Raw genomic sequence first — 19,544 nt, 5'->3', positions numbered from 1 at the left:
TGAACTCCTAGATTTAAGACCACATAGATCCAGTGGCTTTATCTAAAACTCCCAAATTCTTCACATCTGCTGGAATCAGCGAAGCCTTTTGGGTCATACAGAAGCATCAAGAAAGCTCAAATGCAGTAAATAAAGGAGCATACTCAGCTAGCAGAGGCAGTCAAAACACAGATATAGGATTTTTATTAGGATTTCCATCATCTATCATTGCCTACTTTCATACACAGATCTCCACGTTAAAGCGTGAGACTCCAAGGAGCAGTCGGAGCAGGAGGTGAGTTTATTTCAGTTACACTTTAAATTTATAATGTGAATAAATCCATCTGACTGGTTAATGAGGAATATGAAATGAACTGACAACTGAGTGTTGAATGCTGATGGAAATTTCAGATCTCAGCTTTCCTATTTTCCACCCACTGCATCTCTCCCTTCCACTGGAACCAGGTGAGGACTTGCAGCTTGTTTTAGAACACGGACTCAATATTCATTAGGTCAGCAAATAAAGCACTTACAGCTATATCTTAGACAGGCTGGGAAATCATGGCACACAGACTGTACTTGCTTAAGATCAGGTAATAGGCCACTGGTAGACTGGGAGCAGGACTCTGCTCTTGACTCCCAGTCCAGCTCCCCTTTTGCTACGTATCCCATGAAAGACCTTTTAATCCTACCCCCCTGGACTCTGACGTTAACCTAAAGCTACTCACCATTTTGGCAACAGTTTGCTAACTATTTAAAAGGCTTTTCATGCTAAATGATTGTTAAAATGGAAACCTAGATTGGTGCTTGTCAGATTGGGCTGACTCGGGCACCACCAGGCTTTTTTGTTGCAAGTGGGTAGAAATACAGTAGGTGAGCAGGAACATGAACCGCAGCAGTTGGGAGTGGATGTGGGATGCAAGGTATGCTCGAACCCCTTCTGCTGGCAGAGCCAGGCTGTTTCAGACAACTTTACAAGGGCTCTTTCGACTGAAAGCATGACAGGCTGACTGCTAGAGGCTGCCTGTTCTCGCCAGTCAAAACCATTTGAGTGTCTGTCCCTATCTTGAAAGACAATTTAAAATAAAAGCTTCTCCCCTTTTACCCAGGAGTTCTGCGATTGCCCTGCATGATTTTAGGAGCTCTCTCTCCTCTCCCCTCCGTGATGTAAGCCAGCACAGCTACTATAATGGTCCCACGGAAACTAGGAGTGCACTGTGTTCTTGCAATGCCGGTTGCTGGTGGTGCCAGTTTGACTGTCAGTACATTGATGTCGCAGCGCAGCAGGAGGGAGCAAAGTTTGCTGACTGGAACTCTCCAGCAAAGGAAAGCAGTGCCCTGTGCACAGACTACTGTAAAACGAACCAGGAAGAGAGTTAAGCTGAGAAATTGCTTTCTTGCTACTTCTGTATTTGAGATTTACCTTTAAAGCACCCTTGAAAAGCTTCCCAGTGATGGAAGGCATTGGCTTTCTGAAAGAGATTTCTGCTACAGGTTTCGGATCCCTTTGGGACTACCTGTGATTTCTGATTGGGATACTTCGAAAATAAAACACAGGATCTTGCATGCCAGTGAAAGGCATGAGCCTTCACCATGAGGTGAACCCTCCAAGAGCTAACCAAGACATCCTCTGGTCTAGCTTTAGTTGTTACAGCGTACCAAGAGGAAGCTGCCGTCCCTTCCCAGTCTTCCTATTAGGAGTGACAACCTCCTCCCAGAGTCATTAATGATATCGATTTAACAGAGGAAACCCAGGAGCTTCTGAAGTACTGTTGTTTACACAAATTTTGCACTTAAAGTCAGACATTTTAAGAAACACACACAAACACAAACACTGCACGAGTTAAGCTTTCTTTTACATCCTTATCTGCCAACCCCTTCCCCTCTTCTCTCTTGTCCAGCAAGGCACTAGGAAATGGTTCAAGTTTAAGCATCTGCTGTACATTTACATTTAAAAAGGCACATCTTTATTTTAATGATGCTGTATTCCCCTTTCAGTAAGGCTCACACATTCTTCTGTGATGGTGTGGAAAAGAAAGTTAATTTCCCAGGCATGAAAAAAGACACCTTGCACACGTAAGAGCCCAAAACCTATTGCTCTGCTTGCAGACCTTCGAGATTAGCACCAGTATAAACCAACAACAGCTTCCAGATCGAATCAAAGTATTATTATGCAATATAACGCACATCCAGGGATCCCCCTGTTGTCTGGGATTCTGACACTTAAAAGCAGAATTTATGCAGTCATGGAATGAGGGGTGTTTGAATACTTTTTGGAAAAAAAAATTGAAAAACATTTATTTTGCTTAGATAATCACTGGTATTTAAACTCCAGTCTTGACTTGCAGGCAGATGTGAAGATTTGCTTACGTATTCATGCTTTAGCAATTTTGCTTACAAATAACCAAAAGTAATTGGAATAATTAACCAGATTGCCCAGCAAAAGCTTAATTAAAAGATGTAGATGATGAAATGCAGCTTATATTTCTCAATCAGTGGATGGTTGGCTATATTAAGTCTTCTCATTAGTCAGCAAAGCCTCTAGGGTATTGAAAAGTATAATTGATGTAAATAAACTAATATCTCAAAGCCCAGTGAGCCAGTCAGAAGCATACAGAATTTGTGAGGCACTCATCACACTCAGATCACACACCTTCAGCAAACAGATCAGACCAACCATACTGAGAAGGACCCAGTAGGACCACTCACAGAAAAGCTCCAGTTTCCATCTACTGGTGGTCACTTGTCAAGCAAGAACTGCCTCAACAATTACCTAACCTTTTGGTGCAGACTGCTAAAAGCTCTCCTTTCTCTCCAAACTAAGATCACTACGTGGTAAAAGACCTGTTGGTTACTGTGGTTCTCTCTGCAGCGAGCGCCCAGCAGCTAGGACTCTCTCACAAGGTGAGCCCAAGTACAACGCAAGCCATGCGTTTTAGAAACAGAAGCTAATCCTCTCATTAGAAAACTAAGACAGGCAAAGTTGCAAGCTGCAAGCACAATGACCTACAGTCCATTTATATCATTTGCTGATCGTGTCTCAATTATAAAAACCTAGCACTGTTTGTGGACAAACAGCTTCTTGTTCCACAGGTATCAAAACATTCACAAAGACATCTAGTCAGGCCACCTAGTGATCCACAGTCAGCACTACTAGACTAATAAGAGCATTAATAAATTAAGGAAAGCAACAGTCAGACACAAAGCACTGGAAGGTGGCTCTGTCTCCCAAAGAAATGGAAAAGGGATCCTAATGACAGACATATTGTAGTTACTGAGAACATAAGATGTCAACTCTGTTTAAGACCATTCTCCCTTCCACAGCAATACTGCTGCCAAACTGTCACAAGGAAAGCCTAGAGCTTTTTTTCTTTCTTCACTCCCAAAATGTTAGATACCACCACATTTGGCAAGCCTGGTCCCAGCTGCAATGCAGTGCCCGTGTTTCCCTTGCTTCGTGACTGCGTAGGGCAGGTGAGTCGGCAGAAGAGGTCAGACATGGCCTCAGCTGTGAGGGCAAGAGAGGTGGAAATGAATTTGAGCCTCACAGTCAATACATCAGGCTTGAGAGCTTGAGAGGTGGCTGGTTTTGTCCTAGTCCGCTCCCAGTTGACAGACACAGCACTACGTGTCCTCAAAGACATCTGAAACATGGGCAATGATCCTACAATTGGCAACATCAGAAAGGGCTTCTTACTTCTGGAGCTCTGCAGAGGGAGCCAGCCTGCTTGTTTCTTGACACTAGGCAAAAATCTTGCCCTCACAGGAGAGAAAGACATCCCAGAGCAGAGCTTCCCTGCCCCTCCAAGGAGGGGAAGTCCATTAACTGTGCTTAAGAGTTCCAGAGGGGCCTCCTGCTCCTATCCTGAGTGTTTCAGCCTTTCACTCCCAGAGCTGGCTGCACACTACCTCCACTTGCAACATTCCTGCGTGGGCAGCTGGACAAACGGTGAAGCTGGGCAATTACTGGAGAAGGGCTAGTTTTATTGATTTATGCAGCATCTTTGCAAAAGGTTAACTGCGTTGTCATTCCCAGCTTTTACCAGAAAATGTCACTGCTGCCTTCAGTATAAGACTAAGTGGGCTGAACTATTAAATCTGGTTTTGCAACAACTTAATTTTAAACCAGTGAGAAGTTTTTTTTAAACACTTGCTTCAGATAGCCTTGAAATCAACAGTCCTCCATTCATCTTTTAGCATCAGTATTTTTTTCCAGCTCCTGGGATGAGACGATTCTGGTTCAGTGTCTGGCAGATCCTACAGCTGGACCAGAAGGGTAATACCTTGCACTGCTAACTGACTACACAAGGGACAGGGTACCAGCGAAATGGGTCTATTAATCCCCCATCTCTGCTTAAGCAGATTTCCAGTCACAGTCAACTGTTCAGTGCTGTGGATGCTGGGAAAACAGGAGACATTAATAGCACATTCCCACAAGCCTGGAACACTACTGACCACAGAACTCATGAGTGCAACAAACTACAGACTGAAGAACAAATGGATAAAGACCAATGGCTAATCTCAGCCCTGACTTAATTGTCCTGAATTAATCTGCTCACACCAACTGTGAATTAAGTTCGCCTTCAAACCTTTAAAGGAAAACTGGAAGTTGCCTTCATGTAGCAGATTTAACTCTGAGAAACTCTATAGGAGTCCATAATAAAAAGATTCTGAATAGGAGGCAAATTTGGAACCTGATATCCAAAGGCCCTTAGCAAAAATCTTCACCTGTAAGAACTGTGCTTACTTAAAAACCCTCTGCTAATCTTTCACCTTGAAGATTCAACAGCGAGTGACAAACTGACTGCAAAGCGAATGGACCGGAAACCCAGATTCCTCATCGCTAATAACTACAGTGATATTCCCAACACTTGGCTGCACGTCCACTAGAGCTCATTCCTTTATCAGAGCTATGATTTGGAAAGTAATAATACTCAACCTGTTTGAAATATATTTTGGTTTAGGGAAAAAAAAATAATATTCATTTCATTTAACATTTTGATGGCCCTTTTTTTTTTGATGTCTATGACATTGGAGGATTAAATCTTGTGTTCAAGATTTTACTCAGATAGATTTTGCAAGATAAAGTACCTATGTGGGAACACTTCAGCGGGTTGTATAGCAGCTACAAAAAGTCCTCATGGGTCCTGGATAAAAAAATCATTTAACACCATACCCAGATGGGAAATAAAACAAAACAAAAAAAGCAAGGAAAAAAAAAAGCAGATTGAATCGCATTCATACTCCTCTAAAAACAGAGTTTCTGTTCAGTCTCAGCAGAGAAGTGGCTCTGGCAAAGCCTTTAAAATTCCACCATCCCCAAAAGAGAAGGATGCAGCATCTTCACAATAAAGACTGGCCTGCTAGTTAACCTTCTCCTGAGATTCTCCCTTTTACCTTCATTAACTGTTTAAAAAAAAGTATTCTTAAAAAATTTTTTTGCAACCCTCCCCAGTAAAAACTATAATTGTAAAATATATATATTTTTTTTCCTCAGTCTTTTAAAGATCAAGATTTCTGTTAAATTTTTCCAAGACAGTTGAGTTTGTATGTTCAAATATCCACTGCTGTGTTGGAGATGAAGGATTGCAGCTATTCATAAAGATCTTTCGGTCACTCTCACTGCAGTCCATACAGCTGCTGCTTACTGGATGGTAGAGGGTCTTGTCCTGGGGAAGAGAAGTTTGGTGTGACATTGCTAAACAGAGAAGCAAAGTTGTTTTAAACCAGAAAGAAGTCTTAAAAAAAACAAGGCAAGCTATTTTGTCACTTGGCAGTATCTGACGTTGTTCCACACCTAACTGGTTGGCAAGTGTCAGGTTCATTCCCACCCTTTCCTGCACTGGGAAGCTCTAAAACTATGTCTGAAGCCAGGTTCCCCAGCCTACAGGCTCACAGCCTGCTGCAGTCACTCCCAGCACAGTGGGTGTAGATTTCAAGGACTAGGATAGGTCATTTAGCCAAGAATTTACTTACCTGTTGGCCACAAAAGCACTGCTTAATAGGAGGATGAATAAATCCTTATCTACCTTTGGCATGGTCTTCTAGTATTCAGAGCAAACCAATAAACATGGCACACCTCTTTGCAAACAGGTTTTGCAAGGGTGTTGCATCACCTCACTGCCAGCTGTGGACAGGACTGCAAGGACTGCAAGAAGAGTGTCCTTCTGCTTCGCAAGCCCTGGAAAAGCAGTCCTCACCATTTCCACGTAGTGGAACAGAGGAGTCACCTCTTTCTAATCAAGGGTAATTAATGGCACAATGACAACAGATTGTCTGCAAGTTCTCTTATCACAGCTACATGAAGAGAAGGAATAAAACGAGTGGTGACATTTTACAGAAACTTAAGTGCCTACAGGCAGTTTGACACCTTAAATGAGAATACACACGCGCACGCACACACGCACTCACTCTTCGGTATCTCCAGAGCTGGTTCCCCTTCATTCCATGACAGTCATAGAGGGTTACAGGGCTGCTGTGGGAAATGGCATCAAAACAAAACTTCTTGGTATGCTGAGGATCCCCGGGACGGATATCTTCTCTCCAGCTGAATGTGAACACCTGCCAGGACAAACAGGACCCTCAGGATGGTGGGTACCAGGCACAGGGCTTTCACCAGAAGAATGACTTGATCTATGTTCCCTTCTTTGCCCACAGGGTGGGGATGGCTTCAGGGACAGAACAATATCTTCTAGAGGAAAACTACTTCCACCTCTGGGGACAGGGACTACTGACCAGGGGAGTCTGGATCAGCTACCCTGCAGTCTGCCACACAGTGTGCTAAATGAGCCTGCGCTGCTGCCAACAGCCATGCTAGTTAGCTTGGGTACTAACGGCAGCCTGGAATGTCTCTGCAATGCAGACATACATCATGGATTAAGTGAGCAGCTGACTAACTACAGCACTTCACAGCCAGCAAAACAGGCAGAGAGCTACAGGAGCTCCAAGTTAACACTGGCAGTACGTACCTGAGTCTGCACAGGCAGCTGCAGTCACGTTGAGAAGAGTCTGTCTCACACCTTCCCTGACAAGAGACCAGGAGCCCAAGCTCCCCATCCCACCCAACTGTCAGAAGGGCAATCACTAGGGCAAGGCTTCCTGATGCTCTCTTCCACTGACCCTGCAATGATCTCCCAGCACTTTCGGGTGAAATGAAGGGAGGGATACTACAGAAGAGAGAGTTTTAGCTCTAGTAACTAGGCACAACCCATCAATGCCTGGCAAAAGCTGCTGGATGCCAGTACATGTGGCCTGGAAATCCCTGAGCCACAAGGTTGGACCATGGGAGAAGAGTTGGTGCAAGTACCACCACATGCATGCTCTGCAACTTGTCCTGCCCCCTTGGCATTTGCTTGTGGCCACAGCTTAAGACAGCAGCATGGTCTAGCTTGGCTTGGCTTCTGACATGTTTTAAGCATCATAGGACTAAATCCCACAAAATATAAACTGGTTTAAAGGCAGGCACTGATGTCAAGCTTTTGCTTTCTGCTTTGACAAGAACAGCATCTCTGTCAAGGCTGCAAGTATCCTCCGTGACCAGCACTAGCCAATGTGGTTCTGCAGGGCTACTACCCAGCACACCTCTTGCTCAGTTCCTGAAGGGAAGGGCTGTTCTTGGGGCTCCTTTTGGAGACAGGTGGAGGGATAGTCCCCTCTTCAGGAAGATCTCATGGGGCAGTAAGAAAGACCAGTAATGAGCAGGGTGCTACTATTTGAAGCAGCATGGCCAAAAACTTTTGCGCAAAGAAGCTACTTTGTTCCTTTCTCTTTTAAACCTTTCTTGCGAGAGAAATTACCAGAATCCTTTAGGCTCAAAGCTACACAGAAGTTCAAAACACATTCTCCTCCTAAACGGAGGCCAACACCACTTGTTCAAGACCCTCCTGACACAACAGAGGCTTAGTTTTGGACTGTGCCTGAGTAAACTGGTTTCATTTCTAGTTTTCATGCATCAAAATTGACATGCAACAACCCTCTGCCTCCTACTACTGAAGCCATTCCCCTGAAGAGTTATGCATGGCTCTGTAACAGAGCCATTGTTTTCTTGATCTTTTCTCAGCTCAGCTCCTACAGTTTAGACAAACAAATATTTCCCTCCCTTCTGTTACAATAAAACTGTCGTTTCTGGCACCTTATATGTTGAGAGGGTGAATCTATAGCCTGGCCCATTTCGTCTCTCTCCAGCAGTGGCTGGGTGTTTATAGCGCATTTGCCTCCTGTCAGAAGGATGATAGCAAGCAGTTATTGAACACTCCTGCAGGTTCATTAATATGCATGATGCTCCTCTATCACTTCTTTCAGCACAACCTTTGAAGTTAATATTCACTTTGTTACATATTACAGCTGCCTTGTTACTGGTTTCTTTTATTATTTTGGCATATTGTTTTCTTGTGCTTTCTTTTGTTCACTCTGAGAGCTTCAAAGCAGAGGTAAAAGCTCTGCACGCAGCCTGCCAGGCTCCAGAGACTGCCACAAACACAAGCCACATCCTGCTACAAGCCCATCAAGTATAATCAGCACACGAGCCCTGGAGTGCACAGCACCCTCTGTTCACCTGACAGAGTTCTGCAATGCCCTTCCTTCTCAAACTTATAACTTCTCCCTCCACAAATTAATTTAGGGGCTGATGATTTGCCAGAGAGAGTTACCTGCACGTTGTTCCATGCTGCCTCTCCTCTGTCCTTCACACAGCTTTCCAGCCTCAGTGGGGACCCCAGGGCTCCATGCTTAGTATCCACACACAGTCCAGTTCCTACATTGCGTATCTGAAATAGTAAATTAGTTACTGACTCTCCTACTCTTACCAGGTGACAGGAAAGAAGGCTTAAATTGCCTCAAATAGTGGCACTATTTGTATGAAGACAGTTTTAAGATTCCTCACTTAACTATGTATCTGAGCTGGCAGATAACAGCTAGAAGAAAGCACATGAACTCAAAATGGGACCCACTGCCGCTGTACAATAACCTCCAGACACAGCAAATCCCATTGGTTACAGGACTTCACAGCCCACTATTGGAAACATATCAAGCAGGATCTTTAAACACTCACTTGCCACCTTACTCACAGCAAACTGGCACTGGAGTACATGTGTAAGACAACTTTGAAAAACTGAACTGCAGCCCGTTTGCCCACTGCGGATTTTAGAGACAAACTTGCCTCTCCCCAGGCAGCTGCTGGAGGCTCCACTGGTGGGTAAAACTTTGGCAAGTCCCACGCGACCTCGTTCATGAACCACTTGAAGCTTTTGCAGTTGAGGTTGTTCCGAAGTTCCTTCTGAGCTGCGACGTCCCCTGCAGAGAGATGCCGGTACTCTGGTCTGCGCTGGTATATGTACTCTGCGTATTCGTCCATCCACACCTCAGCCACCCGCTTCAAGTTCTGTGTGAGTAACAGCCACGTGTGAAAACAAGAGGGAAAAACATCTGAGAATACTGAGCACAGACTACTGACATCAGCATTCAGAACAGCTCTCATGTTTTTGCTCAGAAAGGATTTTCACTCACATCCACTCTTTCTCTCCAGCTTCAGGACGAAGATTATTTTTATTATTCTCTAGTTCCCAAGGGACTTTTAGAAAGATATTTTCAGCTGAGGTCAAAACAGAATCCTGGCACTTTGCCATTATATCTAGCTCCTTGTAGCTAAGAAAAATAACATTAATCACAAGTTGGGTTTTTTTCCTTTTTTTTTCTGTAAAGAAGCTAGTCAGAAAATGATGCTGGTAAATACCACTGGATGTTTAAAGGTCCCTGACAAAAAGCTGCTTTCTTAAATCCTTCTTATTGCATCTTTTATATCCATCTAGGAATGGGATTTGCAGTACTCCGTTCTGGAAAAGCTTCAGTTCACAATATTCTTTCTTACCACTCTTTTTCCATTTTGAGATACTGCAGGAATATGGAACTTTCAGGTGACGACCCTTCAGAACAGAAGCAAAGGGTTTACCTGCCAGCAGCAGTATATTGCACGTATCGCTGTAAACCTTAATCCACTGTGTAATTCCAAGAACACCACCCTCTTGAGACACCTGCCCTGCTGCTTGTCACAACACACTCGAGACACCATTGGACCTTGGACTGCTCTCTGGCAACATCAGGTACATCCTTGGTGCCACATAGTAACATGCCATGCGTGGTCATGGCCCAGCAGCACCGCCCACCTTGCATGAAGGTGGTCACTTCACCACTGGTCATTTACTACCAAAAAAATTAGGACGTTAAGAACGAGCAGTGTGCTGATCCTGCCCCAAATGCAGCCTATACACAACAAGAGCAGGTGTTCACCTTAAGGTGACTGTACAATCTTAGATGTCAAGAAACAGTCTTCCCTACACCTGTCCGCCACCTCCTTCCAGCACTGTGGGAGTATGCAAGAGCCAAATACTGAATCAAAAGAAATACAGCTCCTTCCTGAAGAGATGGCACAGACAGGAGAGCACTCTCTTGCTCTGACAGGTCATTGCTGGGCTGAGTAATAAATTCAAATTCTTTAACCAGGGCGATGCTATTAAACTGGGAAACATTTTAACACTGTGCAAGCCATACGACTGCAGAACAGCAGGGTATCTTTTTTTGTGGTTTTTAGTTTTGTAGCCTTCCTGCTCCTATGATTTTTTTTTCTCCCACCAGAGGGCAATACAATCCCTTCTCAATTTGGACATTAACTGGAGAAAGCTAGGGCATGATACCTAAAAGCTTTTTCCTCTTTGGGCTACACTAGATTAAGAAATAAGATGGCACAGAACGTTCCATTGTGGAAAATTACAGCTTGCCCATTCAGTGGTCTGTGATGCTGGAAGCTGAGAGGTCTTTCAATCACCGAAACACAATTGTCACGCTGAAGCCTGCTGCTGTTGGGAGAGCACAGCTATAAAATGTCTGAAGTATTATACAAATAAAGCCATATCTTGTTTTTATTGGTGATTCCGCAGCCAGCGCCTGATTGCAAAGTCCCTTCCCAACACCTAGCAATGGCTGATGTCTGGAGCATGCCTTCCCATGAGTCTGCAGCTCCCCTAGGCTCTCTTCCCTTCGTGCCACACATCCACCACTGCAAAACTGCTCTATTTGACCACTGTACAATTTATGGACTACAAAGCCTACATTTGCCTCCCATTGTGGAGCGAGAGAGGACAACAGCATGGTCACATTGCAGTCAGGCAGCTGTTGTGGGGAATGCCATTGCCACTTACTCTTGCCAGGCTGACTCCTGTTGGAACCTTGTATGGAACATATTTTCTGTAGATATGACCAACTCTAGAGCAAGGTATGTCCTCCATGCGACCCCCACACATCCATACCTGTGGAACAACAGATACAGATTCACTCTTGGTTACATGGAGAAAAATGAAGAAGAGAAAACAAAAAGGCTTTCAAGTAATGAAAAAGCTAAACTCAGATTTTTTTGCTTTAAAGTACACTCTCTCCCAAACACCCTCCCCTCCTTGACTTAGTCTCAAATCCTATAACTACTCGCTCAGAGCCATGCAGTAAGCCTTGATTTAGCACAAATGCTGTCAAGCCCAATGGCTAAACAGTTCAGTTTTGCATTCTTTAGAGAAAAGAACAGAAAAAAATAAATCCAAGCACCCAGAGAAAAGCACACAGCACACTTTAAATTGATATATGTTATTACAGCAATAGTTCAACTGGACTGCCATATAAGACTTGGGCACAGGTTGTGTAAAGTTGCTGTAAAAGGTAGGCCACCTCTGTAGTACAAGTCATGTGTTATGCAAACTCTCCACGGAACTCATGAGCCTGTTCAAGTGCCAGAAACCAGAAGAAACGGCTGCTTTTTCCTGTGGTTATCACTGCTCTCATATGGTTTCACTGCCGACATGCACTCATTGCTTTTGTAGCCTTGCAATTAAGTAGAAATCCCTGCCTGGTGAAAACATAATTAGATTTTAAAAAAGCCCTCAGAAAGTCACTGGAACACACTACTAGTTGAAGACTACTACCTTGATGCTTGGTTAATGTCTAGATTAGGCCTAGAAGTTTCTTTCCCCATCTGGGAAGATTTCACTCTGTGACTTCCTTTTATTCCTTATTTATAGCACGTATGCAATCATTTTGTCCAAGTGAAACCAAAGAAGATGTTTTCTGAAGTAGCCAATCTACTTCGTTAGGTTTAAGAAATATATTCATATGTGCTTCCCAGAGATATCTAATCAATACTTAAAGAAAAAGTATCCTTCGGTATGCAAAATAAATGACTTTGAATTCTTGAAGCACGACGCTGTCTTGCCCTTCATTTTGTCCCCAGATCTTATGTTAATGCCCCGAAGGCAGCAGTATTTAAGAAGGTCTGCTGGTGCTGCAGGCTGATGCAGTGTTCTTGATCTCTCCACTCACTGTGGCTAATTTGAGCCACCGCAGTTCACTGTGCAATGAGCTTAGTCAACAGCTTCACACATAGAAGGCAATTCCATTAATATCCACAGTGACAATATTAAATACTTAGCTCGGAAGAGAAATATTTGGCCAAGGCTGCTGCATAATTATTAGCTCTGACACTAAAGTCCTCTGGAGTTTCAGCTCTGTCTGCTGGCCCTAATAATTACAGTCATTTGCTGACTACGTATAACTTAATGGAGGTTGGTTGCTCTCAGTTAGAGGAATATTTTTCACAGGCAACTTCTAAAGTTCAAGGTACTTAATTACATGTCGTTATGGTGAGAGAGACAAGAAGAAAGTTGACAAACACTCCTTTTACAGAATTTCATTCCTTTTGTCCCTGCTGTGTCTTGAGGAGCTGGTACAGAAGAGACGAAGATGAAAAAAGACACCAGCGCTCAGCTTCTGTGAAGTTTCCAGGGGAATTAAAAATGCCTCTTATTCTGCAGCTGCTGTGCTATTTGCTGCAGAGGGCTGCAGTGTGATTTCTCTGCTAGGAAATTAACAGGTAGACTGAGAAAACAAGAATTTGGAGACGTTTCATGTTTCTATGACAGAAATGGTTTGTGCAAGGCTGTAAGAGCTGCAACAGATGTGGGAACTACAAAAATCTGCAGGAACAGCTGAAGAAGCCTAGAGCTCAGCTGCACAGACACACACTCCTCAACAAGCCGTCTTCTTGCCCTGTGCGCTGCACCCTGCATCATGAAAGCCCCATCGGTTCACAAGCAGCTGCATTTTCGTGCAACACAAGCCTGAATCAAAACACCAGCTTGTTATCCCTGCTGCCTGCCCACAGGATGCCTCACCTGCCCCCGATCTCTAAGGAATGGCTTTCAGTCAGGCCACCAGGAATACACATCTCCTGAAAAAAGGACTTCCCTAAGTAACATGAGAAACAGACCCTCCTGCCAACGTGCAGCTAGAGAGGAGAGCGCTGCCCTCGCCCTGCGGATCTCGTGAGGCAATAACACAGACAGCCCTTATCTGCTGAGTGGTGCGCGGGAGAGGCGGGAGGCGTGGGAAGCCAGACAGGACTGACATGTTGGGCCAAAAGCTCCGAGCTCGTACAAGCCTCCAGGCACAGAAGACGATGTTACATAAACACATGTAGTGATATGATAAGAAAAGCTACTTAACTGAGTTACTGAACAAGTAAAATCTAAGATGAGTTTTACGTGCTCTTTTCCTAATAATGCTTTAAAATATTTACTCCCAAACGATGCTGCAATTACCAGTGCTGCGTAGAGGCAACGGAAATCTTCCTAATTCCTGCTAGCAGAGCTCAGTGACCCTTTCAGGGTACTTTGCCAACTCAGTGCCTTTTTAATATTGTCTCATGCTGCAAGTGACAGTGTGGCACTTGCAGTACAAATCTAATTTTAAAAGCGTGCTTTCCATTCATTCATTGCTGCTTTGATTTATTTTATTAGTGAGCTTCTTTGTGTGGTGACAGAACTCATTACAACCTCCATAAAGACAATTACCAGTCCTTATCTATAAAACTGGAAGGAGGAGGAGAGGGATAGAGCGTGACACGCATTGGTAAAACACAGCTAACAAAAGCATTAGGAAGCGAGAGTTAAAGGTCAGGGGAATCACATCCAAGGGTCTGTCAAGGAATAACTGCAAGTGAAGCAACCCCAAAATAGCTGCGTACTAGCTGAGAGAACACTTCCACCCAGTTAGGGATATCTGGTTGTTTTTAAACCACAATGCAGGTGACAGGCACGACGTGCCAGCACTTACACTGGTGAAAACACAGCACTGCCGAACAGCTGAAACAGCCCTGTTCCGTGGGGCTGCTCTCATGCTGTCATGGTGACACTGACTGTCACTTACTGTGCTCTCCGTAAGCCAGTTTCTTCTTCTCCTTGTTGTTTTACAGAAAGGTGAGATGGTGCCTCATCTCCCTGGCTGACACAACAGCAAACATCAGAGCCTGAACTTGATGCACTTAATTTCCATCAGCCGTTTACTAGAACGCCGTAAGAACAAGAGTTAAAGCTGGTCAGGCAGGCAATGCTTTATATAATTATCTAATCAGATAGCATTAGGAGAGAACAGGAAATTTCTCTTCCTCCTCAGGCTGAATTTTATCTATCTACATTTTGATCTAGGAATCTAGCAGCTGACAGATCTGCTGGAATTAAGAGAAAACCTGGCTATGCTGAGGTCAACAGGAATATCACAACAGATTTTTCTAAGGCCACAGCCTCACCCTAATAATGAAACCACATACAAGGGAAGTAAAATAACACCACTGGTGATATTACTTCCATCTTCTCAGTAGCCTGGAGAGCTGTAACTCCATATTCATAAAGTGACTCAAGAGCCTTTGACTCAGCTAGTGTGCTATGAAAGCACAAGATAACACGCCACCTATTCTCTACATGGGAATGTTACGCTGATCCAATTCCCTTCCTGCTATTTCAGAAAACAACGTCACGTAAGACAGCTGAACTTCTCCTCTCAAACACACAACACAATACCGCAGTTGATGTGTGAACACAAATTATCTCCATAAACAAGGTTTACGGTTTCCAAAGACTGCACCATGATGAGACAATGCTTCCCAAGAGAGGAAGAAAACAAAAAAGAGTCAAGCCTGGAAAGGAAAGCTGCTTCTGCAAGCCATAACAGAAATAAAGACCATGGGATGGACCAATGAAGAGAAGCTGGCTGGTTGTGTGAGCACACACTCAAAGGTGGGAAGAAAAGGACACAGTGGGTAAGTCAAAGGGATTCTCTGCATAACAGGGTAGGTGACAGGATGAAAGCAAGGGCAACCAGTAATTCAGGAAAATAGTAATTTCTGTATTGTAAGCATTAGCTGCTGTTGCAGCTGGGACTTACTGCTCTATAAAAGATTAAGGTAGCTCAAAAAGGCACTGGGATCTATGTGTTTGCACAATGCCTTTTCTCACACAACACACACCAGCATGGCCCCTCCTTACTGTCTGGAGCATTTGAGAGTCATGATAGCACTTTCCAATAATCATGTTTCTCAGTGCAAGGGGGTCCCTTTTCCTGCTGCTGCTTGGTGGGAGGCTACTCTGGAACCTGAACCATCCACATAGGGTGAACACAAAGGCCAAAAATTCAAGTCAATAGTCTGAACCTGACCTCTGCATCACCAGATAGGAAGGGAGAAAGAAACCACCCTCTACTGCAGCTGAGAGCCTTAGAATTAAGCAGCTTGTGCTGGCTTAAAAAAAAAAAAAAAAAAAAAAAAAATCACACAAAAGAAGCAGCAGAATGCCTGGCCTGTTTCAGTGTGGGCAAACATGAGCTGCTGGGAAGTGGTGTATGTGCCTGGAATAAGCAGTGGAGGTTCACAATCAGCACTAACTTCAGCGATACAACTACAAGTGCTGTCAGAAGTGATCCCTTGGCAGCTGCACCCTGACTATGCACCTGCCAGGAGGCCAGTGGCAAAATGCAAATCAGAAATGCACTGCCGACACAGGGCAAAGGAGGCGCATGCATTAGATCTGTGAACAGAAGCTATGGAGCACTTGGATTCGTTGGAAAACATGCAACATGTTTTATCCTATGGAAATAAGGAGAAGCAATCCCTGTTGATGCTTTGGGAGAAGGATCTGGAAAAATGCCAGTATCTATGATCACCAGAATAAGTGCAGTGGATGCTTCCTGTTGCTGAAGCAAGGCGTGAAGAGCATGAGTACTGCCCATCTCTTTTGTCTCTCCTTAATTGTTCTTTTCAGGGCAACTGTTTGCACCAAGCCCTTTGAATTTTATGAAGGCTTCACAATCTCTATATTACAAGACAAATATTTTGAAAACTGACATGATCTATTACCTAGTGAGAGACACTCCAGATTCTCATACTTTGCACTTGAAGTACAATGTACAATGAGAGGATTGAGAACCACATTGCTCAAGATCCAAGGTACAAAGTACATCTATATTTATGCCTGTACAAGTCAGACATCGTTTTTTCCTCTTCTGTTTCCTTATTCCCCAAAAAACAGAGACTACACATTTACGGAAGAGAGGCATGAAGCAGTTTAATGAGGATTACGTAAGTCAAACAGGATAGAAGCCACAAAAATACTGGAAAAGAGGCAACATGATTGCAAATAAAACTGAGCGTAGATAAGTGCTGTACAAAGCAGGATTTCCAGAAAGGAACAGTTTAAATGCTTCATATATCCCACTCCAAATCAAATACATTAATCTCGAAGAAAATGAAGTGGTTACGCAGGCAGCAGAATGTAGGTATTTGTTGAGAATGCAGGAGCATTCAGAAAATCGGAGCTATTAATTGTGTTTAGAAGGGGAGAGACACATTGTCACTCCGAGTAAAGTATTCAATTTTGAATAATCGACCTTTAAAGCATTGCAGAAAGATACTAAAGACTATGAAAAACTAGAGGGGAAAGGGGTGGAAGCGACCCCCAAAAAGCCCTCATGGAAGTCTGCTGAACAGAGAATCTGGGGCTGTAGAGTGGGGCAGCAGAAAGGAAAAGCACCAAGTGTCACGCAGGAAGAGCTGTGCATGCCTGTTCACCCTTTCTCGAAAATACATGAATGTACTCAAAGGTCAGCATCTGGTGATCCCCAGGTGCGCAGAGCGGTGTGCCCGGAGTGCTCTGCAAACCAGGTTCATGAGAAAACGAGGCTCAGTGGAACAGGTGTAATGTCTGCATCCAAAATCCAAGCCAGCAACCTTCCCGTTGCATCTGGTCACAACCTGACAGAGGAAGAGCTCTGACCGGTGGAAGTACTGGGTTAAAGGCACTGAGCTATTCCGGATACACACCGGTCAAGACAGGGAAGAAGCGTGCGTTTTCTACTTGAATATGGAATGGATAGATTGACTCCTTATTTTCTAAGCTACAATTTTCTTTTTTTTAAGGGATTGAGAAGACCCAGAAAACTGCAAACCAGCAGTTAGGGTTAGAAAGTTTGTTTCTAATTTGAAGTTCACCTAAATTCTTTTGTCCCCACAGCATGCTATGTTTTCTAGCAATGTTTGGTATACACATTTCATCCCAGGAGCGAGGCTTCTATTAATAGAATTTGATTCATCCTCCAGCTAAATGTCTTCTGAGGTGTTAAACACTGGTGGTTTCTCTGTTGGCTTGCCTTCAGCCTGGAAGTTTCTTCTCAGAAACATATCTGATCTCAAAACAGAAAGGCAAGAGGCTCCTAAATAAACTTGTTTATTTCCAGTCTCTCAGCAACAGAGCCCTGGCTTTTAAAATAAAGGCAAAAAAACTGTAAAGTACAGTCCATATATGGTAAAAAAAGAATATGCTTAAGGAAAAAAAAATAAATAAAACTACTCCTGGTGAGGCTCGAGAAGGACAGATCTGATGCAATGGATCACAGGCCAGCAGTACAAAACAGTATCTGCACCCACAACTCCCAAGCACAGGAATGGATTCTTTGTTAAAGCTGGGCCGTAAATTTGGCACACTTAGAATCTGAATTCCCACTAGATAATAAATAAAGTAAAAGCAGGTACCCCACATCTAAATCCACAGCTTTAAATTAGTTGACAGTACCCCTTTAACTACAAAATCTGTCTGCTTCTAAAGGTAAAAACATAGCTCTGAGCTTGCCAGGAAATGTCATAGCTTCATAAATTCTATGAACAAACCTTCTATTCTTGCAATTCCAGCAGAATTATTAAATCTATCAGCCACAGATGAATGTATCAATTTATCTTAATTTCTGAAAATACACTGAGCCCCTTTCAGTTAAAACTTCATTTTTCTGTTGCACAATGAAAGAAAAAAGGGGGTCTTTGCAGAGATTAATTAAAGCAAATTTATCCCTCCATAAATTACCATCTCCGGACCGAAATAAAACCCAGTGTGTTTCAGAGAGGATAAGCAATCAGATGAATGAAGTAGTCTTATTTCCTGCAGCTCAGGCAGTGTGACTGTCTGCTGTGGCATGACAGACAAAGGGCTTGCCCAGCCACTGTCATCACTCTTGGAAACCAGCATTTTCAAAAAGGGCCAAGGAAAAGAGGCTGAATGCTGCCACTGCCCCTCCTGCAGAGAATGACATTGTTCCACAATTTCATTCCATGCAACATAAGGAATAAATGGCTCTAACTGTAATGGCATCTCCAAAGAAGATGCCCTCTGACCCTGTCCTTCCTGCTACTGTTACAGAGGACAAGGGATGTCCAATGTGACTTTATTACTTAGGTTTTTTTGTGAGCAAACGATGCAAGAAAAGGCATTGTTTTCAAGATAATGTCTTTACTTCCATTGTTTGCTGTACAGAAGTACACGGTATGTATATATGTATGGCAATATGGCTTACTGAATATAGTTTGATGTGCCTTGGAATTGCACAGCATCAAGAATTAGGAACCTGTTTTATGACAGAGCAGCCATGACTTGTTTGTTCAGGAGACAGAGGAGGAATTTTAGCCTCCAAAGCCTAACTGTGCACTACACTAGCATCACTACCATCTTCTAGCCTCCTCCATCTCCTGCTGAGGCCAACTAGCTTAGTTCAGTGGCATCCAGACACCTATAAGATTATATATTCAACCTCTGAAAGAGAAACCACATGGTGGCCCCAACAGAGTTTAACATGGAAATCTTAACTCAGTTTGCCCCAGGCTATGGAAAGGATTCCCACCATTGAAGAGAACAGCAGCCACCTGCCTTCAATCGTCTGGGACTCTGCAGTGGGTTTCCTAGAATGGATTTCAGAGTGCCATATTCCAAGATAACCCAGGTACCAGAGGTCTTTCACGGCTCACAGTTACTTGTTACTATTAGTATACATTTTTGGTCAGCTGGCTAACTCTTATTTTAAAGATCTCAACTAAACAGCTTGGTCAATCAGTAAGTAACAGAATTGTCCCCAAGCCAGGTAGATAATGATCTGAAGTCATTGCCAGCAACAGCGTTATTATTCCAATTGTTGAAGATTTCTTACAGGGTAATTAGTCTCAGTTCCTCGCAGCCAGGAGTCAGATTGATTACAGACAGTAAGTTACTTGCATCTCTGGGAACACAAGCTCAGGACTGAGGTACTCAACTGGGCAAACACTAAGCTGCCTGAATCCTCCTTCCCCGAAGAAGGAAAGTATTTCATCTTGCCAAGGTGAGTACTAAGAACCCTAACAGTCAGAGCGAGCTCCATGCAAGCTGACTTACCCTTGCTGGGAA

At 43.6% G+C, this 19,544-nt stretch overlaps 1 protein-coding gene across 1 annotated transcript in view; it reads right to left on the bottom strand.

Moving 5' to 3' along the window:
- Positions 1-5,480: 5,480 nt before the first annotated feature.
- GALNT10 (polypeptide N-acetylgalactosaminyltransferase 10) overlaps positions 5,481-19,544 on the bottom strand; it is a 41,922-nt gene continuing 27,858 nt past the window's right edge. The window contains exons 7-11 of the mRNA XM_009990257.2: positions 11,172-11,279; positions 9,137-9,358; positions 8,628-8,744; positions 6,391-6,540; positions 5,481-5,648 (exon numbers count right to left, since the gene is read on the bottom strand). Coding sequence (XP_009988559.2) covers positions 5,481-5,648; positions 6,391-6,540; positions 8,628-8,744; positions 9,137-9,358; positions 11,172-11,279 — 765 coding nt within the window. The remainder of the gene's footprint in view (positions 5,649-6,390; positions 6,541-8,627; positions 8,745-9,136; positions 9,359-11,171; positions 11,280-19,544) is intronic.

This window comes from Tauraco erythrolophus, chromosome 16, assembly GCF_009769465.1.
Source record: "Tauraco erythrolophus isolate bTauEry1 chromosome 16, bTauEry1.pri, whole genome shotgun sequence".
Taxonomy (NCBI): domain Eukaryota; kingdom Metazoa; phylum Chordata; class Aves; order Musophagiformes; family Musophagidae; genus Tauraco; species Tauraco erythrolophus.
This window is presented reverse-complemented; position numbering and strand designations above follow the sequence as displayed.